Here is a 13,828-nt window from a genome sequence, read left to right on the forward strand (position 1 = left end):
GGTCTCAATATTTTTTTACAATTTTTATTTTCCCAAATTTCGCTCTAATTTTGAAGACGTTCGTTCTCGCATGCCATCGCTGTTGAGTTGAATAAACTCTCTTTTGAGCTGAAATTTATACCATCTGAAATTTTTGTCAGGCGAAAGCTCAAAACTTATCTGTTTTATTTTTTCTGCACTCTTGAGGTTTTAAATGGTGCTTAAACCAATAATATTCATAATAATCAGACGTAAATTGAAGAGATTTTTGCTCTTGTATATTTGAAAAAGTTCGATAGTAAAACTTCTTGGACAAGATAGATATCGAATTAATAATAACACGCATCCGATTGCCGCGCCAGGGGGTCCGGTCACGGATATGCCAAGTGGAATTCCACACGACTGCACACCAAACATAATGGTCCACGAAGATACTGATTTATTGATCAATGATGTAGTTTGACCAATACTGATATAACTGTCGGCTAAATTTCTCATTTTTTCCTTGTCGGCTAGACGCCCTGTCGGCCCATTTTCCTGGCACCCTCATTTATGAGCGTGTTTACTTTGTCCTATTTGAGTTTGAAGTGTTTTTCTGAAATCTACTGTTTAGGCATATTACCCCCACATCATATTTACACTATTGGATTTAGTTAACTGTTGCTTTTTTCAATTTTGAGTGCAGTGCAATTAAGGCGTTGCACACCATCTTGCTTTATGGAGATCTTTTCCGCTAGCGCCCCCCCCCCCCCAGTAATTTAGGCACACCCCATTTGTATATGTTTAAACATTGTAGGTATTTGAGGGATCTACTTCTTTTCACTCCTATTCATTTAACCCCCTATCGTTTAACCCCGATTTATTAACCCCTGTATCATTTCACCCTTCTATCATTTCATCCCGCCAATTAGCAGTCGACATTGAAGGCATGTTTTGTCATAATTAAGTGGATAAATTAATCCCACGTTCGGTTGTGATAGTTTCATATCGAGTCCCAGGGGCCGCTTAGGCATGGCCATGGTCCGCGAGGCATGGCCAAATGATTATATTGCTAATTTAATAATCCTTACTTTATAGAAAGATTAAAATCGGGGTGAAATGATAGAGGAGTTAAAAGATAGAGGGGTTAAATGATACAGGGGTGAATAAAGCGGGGTTAAATGAATAGGGGTAAAAAAGCGGGACTCCGTATTTGAGTTATTACGTATGCATGCTTGTGAATAGGCATTTAGAATATACTAATAGAGCGGAGGTTTGAAAATAATATGTGTACAGCAATAAGTCCTTGCATATAATGTAAACATCAACCAGAAACTTGTTCATATTGCATTTTTAGTATTTACGAGCTTTGTAAAGAGCTCTACTACTATTATTTTATTTGATTGTTGATGTATTATACCAGGAATGATTTTGTGAAAATAAATAACCCTCTCAGAAGGGAGCAGAAACATTTTTTTTTTTTTTGGGGGGGGGGGGGTGGTGCCTAAATTTCGGCTATATAGGACTGGGGGGCGCTAGCAGAAAAGATCCCTTTATGGCAATTTAAGTAATTAGAGGACTCCATTAATGTTAGATAGATCGAACTATCGATTGAACCACTACAATTATTGATCAAAATTGTGTATCTTTTAGAGAATTAGGGCGACAATTCTCCGCGGCTGTAACTGAGCAAATATCCAAAATTCTCAACAGAAGGCGAGGACTATTTCGTAAACGACAACTTTGTGTGGGAAAATATTTATAGAGAACTTCTGCAAAATCTAGTCTTTGGAGGAAAATTACATTAATTGTGAAGCTGAAAGTCTTGTTCTTAAAAGTTTTTGGTTTAGTTAATTTTGTTTAGTTAATATGCCGAGATAACCCCAGCTTAGTTGGTGCACGTTAAGTGTACCCCCCCCCCCCAGACGCACTTGCCAGGGCATAATGTACTGAGGGGGGGGGACAAACGGAACAGATCCAATTTTTGTTACAGTGTTGTAAAGTTATAAAACTTTTTCAGAATCTGCAATGGGCAAACCTAAAAAGGAATCAAAAGTTTCACGGTCAGCCCATAGTAATGGCGACCCTGGAATGGAATCGAGAAAATTGGGTGTTGTTGATTTTGGACGGAAGCAGATAATTCAGTTCAGAGATGAAATCAAAATACATATGGAGAACATCTCGGCTTTGCGTACCAAAACAGACGAAAAATTAGAGCAGTTAGTTTTTCTCGAATTACTCAATATATATGAATGCACTGTTTGGTTGCTTTCAAACTAAGTTTGTAGCAAGTATTTCAGCCCTGTTGGTCTTTTTAATTCAATTTTCTGTTTTTTGTCTGACTGATATGGCTTTTCGTCGAGAGAAAGATGATAAACTGTCTAAGCCCGTGGAAATTTAAGTCTGGGTTCAGTTCTGCTGGTCTGTAAGTGTCCGATTCGCCGAATTTGATGAGGAGGCATAATTTAATGATGTTAAAAGCAATGATGATAGGCTGGGAGTTTGTGTTCATCGGCATGTGGCGCAAAGAAATACGAATTTTGTAGTGTGTCTGTGTAAAAGCATGAAATTATAGATATAGGTAAATCATTTTGGTATATACCTAATACTGTTTAATTTGCAGGAAAATAATTTTTTTGCGCGTAATTGAGGTTAAAAGCAATTCAGTCACTTGAAATTCCGCTTGATCATGAACTTAATCAGATGATTTGTTTGTATTAGTGTTGTAAATGGATCCACCGAAAAGCGCGATTCAAGCGTATCACTGGAGAACACATTGACAACCCAACATTTGGACAATTCTGGATTTGAAACGTTACCAGAATCGCCCGGCAACGTGGCAAATGGAATGGGTAATAAGGCCCTCAAGCAAAAGTCCACTTCATCAGCTCAGAAGTCGAACAAAATTGAGGCTCTTTCGTCGAAGGTGAAGAAACGAACCAAAGCAGTGTCTATTATTTTGGATGCACAGGATGCATCCTCGATTCTGAAAACCCCAGACGCAACATTAATTGTTAAAGGCTAGTATTATCTTTGCCACTACAAAATAAACTTTTCTTTGTTTCTTGAAGTTTTCTGTTTCTGAACAGAAATTTTGATGCTTTAAACGTTCCATTTTTATTTCGCATATTTTGTATCAATAGTTCTATTGATAATTTCACTTTCTATTTTTGTTCCCTTGGTTTTGCGTTTTAAGATCAATAATCACGAAAATCTCTATACATATAATAATAATAATAATTGTGGTTTCTGCGTAATCGCAGCGGAACAGCATTAGGCCTACAGTAGCCTGTTCTCAGCTGCCCTTTTTCTTATTATTCCCCACATTTCAGACTGATCTTTTTTTTATGAGCAGCATTGCTCTTTTTTTGGTGACTATAGTCACTTTTTTTTGCGTCTGAAACTTTCACGTGGTACCATCATTGCAGCCAACATTGGTCAGGCTATGGTCAACCTGAAATATGAAATAATATAATAAACATATAATAAATAAAGGACATATAATAAGGGAATAAATTTTTCTCTTTCGGACCCAAAAGCAGTTTTAGAAATTAACTCCGTTTTATAAAAATCCGTTTTAGCGACAAAGAAAGCTGGAGCTAGACGCAATCCGAGGATGATACCTCGACAGACGCCAGAAAGCCAGAGGAAGGCAAAGCAGCTGGCACGCAACCAGGCCACTCCCGGCAAGCTGAACCAGAAAACTCCAAGACCCAAGCGGCAGGCTGCCAGTAAAGCCAGTGCCAAAATTCATAACTGTGAGTATATTGTTTGGTTGAGGTCTTTATAAGTAGCCATGCTTCATTGCTGATAAATTGTGAATTGCGAATTTATTGTTTCTAAGTCTGGGAAGTTGTTGAAATCTATACATTTAGCGTAGTCTTTTTTCAGTGTGTTCTTTTTAATGCTACAATGAGAATCGATTTAAGAAGCCGCTACTTCCAGTTGTAGAAACATCTGCGTTAAATCCAACGCTCTGAAAAATTATAGGATAAGCTGAGGAAAAAGTAATGGGTGTATTTTTTTAGGTAGCCTGTCATCAAAAATGGGCTCGGGCAAGAAACGTTTGAAAGTAGAGAATACAGGTGTTATTGACTTATTGGACGATACGTTGGAGGTGGAACCGAAAGTGGGATCGAAGGCGACTGTAAAAGAGGCGAAAGTGGAGTTGAAAAGAGTTCCTCTTTGTACACCCGTGCGACCTGAAGTAATTGATGATGCCTCTGATGAGAAACCTGTCCAGTTATTCGATCAAGGTGAGTTTGAGAGGTTTTTCCAGCATCAGATGTAGATATTTTAAAGATAAAAATTGGAAAAAATCTAAATCTTGTCTTATGAGAGTAAAAAATAGAATGAAAAAGTAGGTATTGAAAACTAATTTCTCTACAGTATTCTAAGATCTTCGCAGAAAAAACTAATTTTACAAAACCTTTATTAAATGATATTTTTAATAGTCGACTCAGCAATGCCAGGCGGCAATTATTGCGGTCCTAATTGGAGCATTCAAATTGGAGTAAGTCAAATTGGAGTATTCATTTTGGTCACGCCGAAACGGAGTGAGAAAACGGTGTTTGAACAAAAATTCGCTTTCTCGCTAGTGATTTTTTGTTCACATTCGGCGATTTCACTATGATTTTTACTGTTTTTTTCGATTTTTTTGGATCGGATTTTTTTCTAAAAGGTTTTCCCAATCCATTCATAGTTCATTCTAGGTCTAATTTTTTGTTTCAACCAAATTTCGATTTCTCGCTGTTGGTTTTTTTGCTCACATGCGACATTTTGACATGCGGCATTTCTTTAGAAATGGTTTTCACAATTCACTGTTAATCCGTTCTAGGTCTGGTTGTTTGTTTAGTCAATGAAAATTCTTTGAATTGTACGTCAGGACTTGTCCTGCTATGTTTTTTTACTTCGTCTAACAGATTTTTGTTTCGTCTTACCCTGACTTCTTGGAATTGACTTTTTCAGTGACTTCAACTTCTTTGCAGTTAAAATTTGTGTTCATGACGTCTTTTATGCTTTTAGGTCAATCGCGTGACTTACCTTACTCAAAAAAATGACTTCTGAAATCACTTAATGAACTTTCGTTAGTAGCACAGAATTAACGGACTTTGCAACTGAAAGGTCCGGGTTCAATCCTGAGTGAGACCAAGCCGGCAGAATTCACCCGGATCGAGGTTTTGGCGGTAAAAAATGGTTAAAATTTTAATTAAGATTTCAAAGTTTAATTTTTATAAGCATTTACTAGTTAAAGATCAAAAGTGTGCATGTGCATCCAAGTAATGCCAAACGTATATGCCTTAATTCTTGAGTATTAGAGTCTGGTCAATCTGTTTATCTTATTTCTTTAGTTGTTTGAACTCATGGAAGGCCACAAGCGTCTATCGCGGCTAATTTCCGGCAATATGCCGGCTATGTTGGGTTTTTTGTACTAGATGGCAATTCTGTGGCTACAGTAAAAGTGAATTAGTGCAACAAAACCGTTTTGTCTGGAGGAAAACCCAAATTGCCTGTGAATTCAAACGAGATTTTCTAATTTTTTAAACTAGTAGGGTGCATTTTGAGGTTGTTTTTATTTTATTAGCAGGTAATTGCTTCTCACAAAATTATCGGCCATTTTAAGTTTTCAGTTCAGCTGTTTTTGATCTGGCTTCAATGATTAATTGATTATTGACAACAGTCCGTTTTTAGTCCAGTACAAAATTATCGGCAATGTTAAATTTAGAAGCGGCGCAGTTTTTTTTTAAAAAAAGGTGGAGTGCACTTCACACATGTAACCCCCAACTACTTGACTCCCCAACATTCTACTACCTATATTTTAACAACCCTGTTTCTATACCCCAGTACTATTTAACCCCGCAAACGGATAAATTCTATGCAGTTTTGCCCCAAATTTAGTTATTAATTGCTTTCGAACGAAGTTTGAAGCAATTTGATGTAAACGTGATGGTCTTTTTATGCAAAATTTTTGGTTGACCATTTTGACTTTCGAGTGATGTATGCGCCCTTGACTTTTACATTTTGCGTGATCTAAATTTGGCTCTCACTCACAAGTGTCCGCACCTGAACTCCAGTGGCAGAATTTCAGTACTAAAAGTCAAATGAAAGGTGCGCCAAAATTGGTGTACTTTTTTTCACTTTAAATTTTGTTAGTTGTTATAATAACCTCTAATGACGTCAATTGAAGACCCCTTATTTATTTTAGCTCCGGCTGAGAGCAATTATTGCGAAGTTAGTTGGTTATGTTCTACTTCTTTATCCCAATTCACAATTCGCTGACGCAGAAGTTTTTACTAATCTTTTCTCTGATGATCTTTTGTGCCACTGGTTTGCCTTTTGAAAAGTCTATCGTTATGTTTCTAATTAAATTGCCCTTCTTATTTGAATGCAATTATGTGGCATTTGACATTTGGAACAAATGCAGGCTCTCAATATGTTTTGTTACTGAATTTATAAATTAAATTTTAATTGAATTATGGTGATTTGTGTAAGAGTTCTTCTTCGTGTCCACTCCACATATAGCGCTTCAGACACGGTCCAATGCAGTTTTTGATACTTCTGTGACAGCATCCTACTCGTACCACAGGTCAAAGAAAGTGAAAGTTCTCGAGAATTGGAAAGCGTAGGCCGTCTTTTTTTTCTCACAGTGCATTGGGTTCAGCTACCTGTCCCGACTTCGAGGGCAGGTGGTAGTCAAAAGGAAGCTCTTGGTGATGGTTGCTGTTCTCACGTCGCGGTTCAAAGAAAAGTTTCTACTTATGGCCTCTTTTGTGGTCAATTGGCGCGTTTAGAGGAGGGGTTTGTGATAGGAAACAGCGTGATAGGAAACAAGTAACGGTACCGCATTCTGGTCAAAAGTTGGGTTATTTTAGTCGGTAATTTGCTTGCACCTGTTCTATCGCTGCTGCCTCCTGACGTACATTAGGAGGAACTATCGCCGCCAACTTAAACAATATAAATTCGTTGTCTGCAGACAACCAGTGATTCTTCTCATTGTCTCTTTTAACCAGATTTCGACTTGCTGGGCATTGGAAGATCATGCCAGGCCGGTCAAGTATATTCAGAGATTGACGTCGCGAGGCTTATGGCCGAAATGCGCCGGGTTATTGGAGTGGTTCATAACCTCGATGTCATCAGAAGACGTGGCATATTATTTCCACTGGAGACTTAGAGACTGGAGACTTTATTTTGTACGTTGCCGCAGTGCCGAATATAACCGTGGTCGGTCCACAACAACTCATTGATAATGCGCTCCTATTTTTTTACAATTCAAAGAATTTGAATTGTTTTGGGGCGCTGTCTTTTTACGACTCGAAGAGGAGTATTGGAGAAGTCCCTTTTTAAAATCAATTTTATTGGAGTGAATTTTGAAGCAGGAATTGAAAAACGTGGGTGGTTTGGTCGCTGACCAAAATTGAAGATTGGAGTGAAAGGAGCGTGTTTTTTAATCATGCCACTGTTTTCGGTAAACAAAAAGTTTTACCAATAAACGGACTAATAGTGTTCAAGATTTTCTGTAAATCAAATGAACGTACAACTTGCTCTGAGCTAAGATTTTGCCCACTATGGCTTATTGAGATCAGTTGCTGCCTTTTTAACAGTTGATGATGAAGTTCCGGACCCGGTTCAAAAGAAACCAAAGAACGCTGAAAAGCAAAAGGGCGCCAAGAAGATGTTGCAGCTGGGCCACAACGAAAAAGAAGTAGCATCCAGTGGATACAAGAGAAGTGGAAGTGGAGCTAAAAGAGATAGAAATGTTGAAGATGTCAATGTCGAGAAAGAGGAGGGTACGTATGATTTTCAGGTTCAAGCGTGTCCATTTTAGCGAAGTTGTACATTGCTTATTGTCAGATTCATAGATCACGGTTTAAGTATGTAGTGCTGTAATTCAGCTAATTGTTGAACTTTTTTGAGAAGTACTTAATTGGTCATGGAATTATTTGATGAGCCGATAGGTATAATTTGATTCTATCAAATGTGTTTCCTTTTAAGGCGGTTTCCAGCTTATGATTTTCATTATCAGTCGTATCGAGTGGCCCCATAGGAGTTATGGTGAAATAATAAAGTTAGTTGTTCACGTGGGTGACAAAGAAATGACGTTGAATGCGGATGTTCGTTTGACCCTCTCTGGGTAGCTGACGAATTATACCTATGCTTACTCTCACTATCAATAATTTTGTTGTTGCAGAAAAGGAAAGCTCAGCAGCGAAGAAACGCATGATAACCAGATCAAGGTCAAAGGAAAAAATATGTGATAACCAAATGAAAGCAACTACTGAGACTGTTGTCGATTTGGAAGGTGAACTACAGGATCTAGGTGCAGAAGATGAATCGAAAGAGACTAAACGGTCACTCGGAAAAGATTCAGAACCAATGTTGGAATCGAAGTTCAGTACCACTAAAAAGAAATCTGCTACTAAGTCAACAGGTGAAAATTCATCATAACCTTTATGAAATCTTTGAAATTTTGAGGGATATCTTTGTCGGATGCCCTAAATGTTAACAATGACAAGGCTTGCATATTTTTACCTGACGAAAAATTTGCTAGTTTTGATTCGTATCCGCAACAGAATTAGATTTGCGTGTGGTAAGCACTGATTAGGGTTATGCCCGTTATTGATCAGTAACACTTCAGTATCTACTGATGTATAAACAGCAGTTCCTCGAAGTGTGAGATTAACAAATGCGACCGAAGAAAACGGAACAAGTGGCTGTATATCTGCTTGATGTTCTTCGCTGCACAATAAATTAAAAGCTTTGTCGTTTTCGTCTACTGTCCCTTCATAGTTTTAAATAAGTGTTAAATATTAGGAAAGAGTTGAGACAGAAAGAATTTTTTCAAATAGAAAGTTGTAATTATTCACTAACTTGGATATAGCAGATATTGGAATCGTAGCAGTTTAAATGCAGTTTATGGTTCACATTTTTTGATGATAGATCTGGTTACAGTTTACTGTCAAAAGTCTGCGCGAAGTGTGTTTATCTTTCAAATTATAGACAATTTTAAATCAGTCTTAACTTCACCCTGTCGAGACTATTTCGGCAACGGTTTTGAAATTTTTCCAGTTGTTTTGCAACGCTTCAGTATCTACTGGTGTGATAGCAGCAGTTCCTCGAAGCGTCAAATTATATTGTGAACCGAAAAGCTGAGTAGATGTTAATCTGCTTTGTTTTCTGATCCTCACTATGTCTAAATGTCGTATGTTGTCGCTTTTGCAGTCGTGCGACTGGAAATGGTGCAGCTTGTGTGCAACTGAAATTTTTTCTAGCATACAGCGGTGATAGTGCTGGCTAAGTGCAGGTATAATTGACTTTCTCTGGGTTTTTTACGACTCGCAGAGGAGCATTGGTTTTTATACCGGAGGTACTGTGTATTCAGGCGGCGTTTTGACCTAAAAGCGAAAGAGTAAAATTGCCGTTTGACCTAACTTTTGCTGAGCGAGAGAAACCTTTTGTTCAGAAAAGTGCATAGAGCGTATAAATGAAATTTCTAACTTAAGCTATCTTGGGAAAATTAACAAAACTTGCGAAAGTACTAACCTTGTGTCAATTTAAGTTACAGTGAAAGAATAATCGTTAAGTGTTTTGGGACTTTATAGGCGTTTATTCAGCAAATATTTACCTTGATAATTAGTGCCAGTTCTGACTTTGCCTGAACTAAACGGTATCCGAAACTTTATTGAAACCTTGATTTCTTAGCTCGAATTAGAAGGTTACTTAATAAACTGGAAATGAACTTTTTTTAACATCTGATTTTTCTGGGAATTTTTGCATAAGAGAAATTTTCAAAAAGCAATCGGTCTTGATTATATCTGTTATTTACTTTGCGGAGTATATATATATATATATATATATATATATATATATACCGCTTGATTTCTGTTCTGTTTCAGAGGTTCTTTTTGAACTAAATTTTTCAAGTGAAGTCTTCTTTCTTTTGAGAAGACCGAGGGTTCCTAGTTAGTTTTCTGTGCGTTTTGATGTAATTTTCTTTGTAGGAATAAGTACTTGAAGTTAGCTGGTTTAATTTCTTTTGGTAGTATAAGTTTATGCACGTTTTCTTCGTAAGTTTGTCTGGGCACTAATGCAATTAAAGTTGCCTAGAAGGCTAACTTTGAGAAAACACTACTTAGAAGTTATATTTCGAAACTTTTTCGCATTTTGCGACTAAGGCCGCAAACGACCGTAGCTGAATTTTAAATTGCTCTCAAACAAAGTGGCCCTGTGGTATTTTTATGCGATTTTTCGCTTGACCGATTTTTCATCTGAGCCATTTGACTTTTCGTCCTCAAAAACGGGATAAATAGGGCATTAAGTTTTCTTAGAGCCCTAAGCCTTACTATACTCTAAGATTGCGAATACCGGCCTTGTTCTCCCTCCTGCGCCTGTCGATTTGAACCCCGCGATAGATATCTCACCTGTCTTCATGATGCTATATGTGCGCGAGGATGAGCTCTCATTTGACCATTTAATTTGGGCGGCAACGTCCAGAAGAGTCTTGGCTGCAATTGTTATACCACGTGGAGTAACACGAAAAAATTCACCATTCGAAGAACGAGCAGTGATGCTCAGTTAATTGATAAAGATGCTCACTAAAAGGAAATCTCAGAAATGAGTTGTAAAGAAAAATTACTGCCAGCAACAGGCCGATCTTGGTCAAATGTTCGGGTACGATTTGCTAAAACTTGAATCTTATACTAACTGCGTGACGTTTTTAACGCGCGCTGGACATCATATTTAAGCGTAGGGCATGTGTTAGAGACCTCTTAAAGACCTGCAGTAGAGAGGCTTCATGTATGTGACGTGTGTAAAGTTTTGCATGCTGTTTTCACAAGTCTTGTTTCTTTTTGGAGAAATCATTTACAGCTCAACAAGCACCACAATGACGTGGACAAATTATTTAAGTCACTGACTATCAGTTACTATGTTGATGGATTGAATTCGAGAAAACAAAATATAGCTGGCGTTGTTTATCTTTTTTCTAACTTTTCATCCTTTATCGCTAACTTTCTCTCTTAAATTTCTTAACTTCGTTTTTTGTTTTCCATTCCTTTTTCATTTCTTCATTTTCTCCCATGTTGCTTTTCTTATTTCTGCTGCATCCTCTCATCTTATTCTCTCTCTTCTCCTCTTGGTCTCATTGTTCAGTTTTTTGCTTGGCCTTTTTATTTCATTTCCTTTTCCTCTTTTTCAGTTTACTTTTTTCTTCAACAGTTTTTTGTTTTTATCTTTCTTCTCTCTCTCCCTATCTCTCTCTCTCTCTCTCTCTCTCTCTCTCTCTCTCTCTCTCTCTCTGCGCGTGTGTCTGTCTGTCTTGGGGTCTCTCTTGTACTCAATTTATCTCTGTGTTATAGCTTTTCCGTCTCACTTCATCGCTTTTTTTCTCTGTCTCCGTCTCTTTCTGTTTTCTCCCGCTCTCATTTCAACGCTTTACCTTTGTTTCTTTTTTGACAAGTGAATTGAATTTTTTGTAGTGCTCTGATAAAATGTAAGGTTGAAGATACATCAAAATGTAAAAACCCATTCATTCGTCTTTGTCGTCTTGCAAGAAATCTCTGGAAAATTATTGCAATCAATTAATTAAATGTTGGTTTGTGTTCTCATGAGTTCTTGCACAATTTACAGATTCTAAATGAAGTACTTTGATTTTGTGTCAGATTATTTAGGCCCTGTTGATCTTTTTGTGCAATCTGTTCTTTCTTCACAATAAAAACTGGATGAACTGGTTAAACCCGCGGGCATTAAATATATGTTCAGTGCTCTTAGAGTTTCAATTGTCTCTAGTTATACGTTTCGCCAAAATTGCCAGAGGAGGTACAGTTTCATAATTCTTAATGTGAATTTTGGGAAGTGGGCACCTCTGTTTCAGGTTCTTTCAGGTTGAATGTGCTTGTTTGACTCAAGTTATGATGCAATAGCCATCGATTTATAAAAATTGATAACTGAACGAAAGATCTATAGAATTCTCCCAAACTAAAGTTTTCATGACTGCTCTTTTACTGAAGAAATAATTATTTAAAAATTGATTTGAAAATAGGGATAGAATTGGCAATGCGTTTTTTTCTGATTACTGATTTTTTAGCTTCATGTTCTTCTTAACGATGGTCTCCACTGTCTCTGTTATCCAGTTCTGCTATTTTTTGTTAATTATAATAATTTTTTACGTAACGAAGCATTACGGAAATTAAACCGCTAATAAAAGATATGATATTGTTTTTCAAGTGATGTTGGTTTCGTCAATCATTTGGTATTTTGAGGGGAATTTCGGGTGTTCTACCTTGCGTTTACCCATTTTGATTCCATTACGAAGCTTGATGTAAGTTTGCGTATAGTCGTTAAGCGTTAGCGTTAAAAGACTTGATTCGCTGCTTTTTTACAATGAGTCAATCGTTCATAAAGAAGCCCACCGTAAAACAATATTAGCTACTCATTTAGTAGTTTGTATTAATTGTTTGGGATCTATTCTGTCCCCTCCAGCTAATTGCATTTAACTCACTATTTTATGCATATCAACTTCTATGTAACGACACAGAAATTTAAATTACATGTCATAAATAGAACGGAGCAGAATAGATTCTTTTTATTGTACTCAGAATTTACAATTAGCAGCTGCGCAATGCGATGAAGTTTTTTTTGTTTTGTCCATATAAAATTAAAAATTCATTGCTATTATGAAATGTGTTTCAGAACCGTTAGAAGTACAGGATGACACCCCAGTTGCTGATGTAGTTTTCCAGCAATCGAATCCACCAACGCAGACTCTCAAAAAGAAAAGTTTGAGGAAATCTAACGACGAAAATGCTATTCATGGTCTAACATCCGAAAACACTTCAGTTAAAGCGGATCAACCGATTACAGCTGAACGATACGGCCAAGTTCTGAAACCTTTAGTAAGCAAATTCAACTGCGGAGGTAGCAAATTTTTCTCTACAAATATCATACCAAATGTGGTCAGTCCAAAAAAGACTCAAATCAAAGCAAAAACACCTACCAAACACCGGGTTGTGGAAGAAGAAATCTTGGAAGAATCTCCAATCGTGAGAGCCCTGAGGTCTAAAACTCCAGTTTCTGCAACTAACAATGCAACTTTCAATGTCAATAAAACGTCGACTAAAGTAGCAGATAGTCAAGAGACGCAGAGGACATTTATGAAAAGCAAGAAAAATAGTCAAGTTACATTCAGAGAAGCAAGCCACGAACATATTGAACGAAGCGGTTTTGTGCGACCTTATTTGTCAACTCATCAATCCGATAATACACATGAAATGAACGAAACTGGTGAAGCTTGCTCGAGCATGGTTCAAACTCCGAACAAGAAAAAGTACCCCGTTTCGCCTTTTGTGTCACATACCAAGAACAATCGGGTATTGTTGTCTTTAGCAGAAGAAGAAAGTGAATCTGAAGAAAGCTGCGGTCCAAATGACGACGCTACAATGTCTCACGCGAATGAGAAATTGTCAAACGTTCAAGCTGCGGCGATTCAGAAGCCACCTGTTCAGTTAGGCGGTGCCAAGATTGTGAGCTCATTTAAAGCTCTGACATCGTCTAGTCACCAGTCAAGTGTCAGCAATGCGCTAAATGCAACCAGAGTGGGTTTTGGAGGTCTGATGAACAGCTCTCGCTACATACAATCACCTATGTCCAAGGTAAATGAACTACGAAAGACGGTGTTCCGCTTTTCGCGAATTGGTCCTCTAGCAGAGGGGTTTAAAATGAGACATATAAAGCAGAATAATTACTAGCGTTCTACTTGGATGATTTGAACAGCTTTGTTAAAACAATATCCGTGGTCGTACACCGTAAAAAACACTAGGCTAGAATTCTCATTTCTATCTCATAGCCCTTGGTGCCTATGGGGCTAGAGTTTCTA

The 13,828-nt window shown here is 37.5% G+C and overlaps 1 protein-coding gene across 1 annotated transcript in view; it reads left to right on the forward strand.

The window, feature by feature from the left end:
- Positions 1-13,828, forward strand: part of LOC142342627 (uncharacterized) — a 33,588-nt gene that overhangs the window by 3,895 nt on the left and 15,865 nt on the right. The window contains exons 2-8 of the mRNA XM_075394048.1: positions 1,977-2,177; positions 2,680-2,978; positions 3,540-3,716; positions 3,987-4,214; positions 7,560-7,745; positions 8,147-8,386; positions 12,646-13,604. Of these exons, the coding sequence (XP_075250163.1) occupies positions 1,987-2,177; positions 2,680-2,978; positions 3,540-3,716; positions 3,987-4,214; positions 7,560-7,745; positions 8,147-8,386; positions 12,646-13,604 (2,280 nt within the window). The 5' untranslated portion in view covers positions 1,977-1,986. The remainder of the gene's footprint in view (positions 1-1,976; positions 2,178-2,679; positions 2,979-3,539; positions 3,717-3,986; positions 4,215-7,559; positions 7,746-8,146; positions 8,387-12,645; positions 13,605-13,828) is intronic.

The sequence above is a fragment of the Convolutriloba macropyga genome, chromosome 7 (genome assembly GCF_964194025.1).
Source record: "Convolutriloba macropyga chromosome 7, txConMacr16.3, whole genome shotgun sequence".
NCBI lineage: Eukaryota > Metazoa > Xenacoelomorpha > Acoela > Convolutidae > Convolutriloba > Convolutriloba macropyga.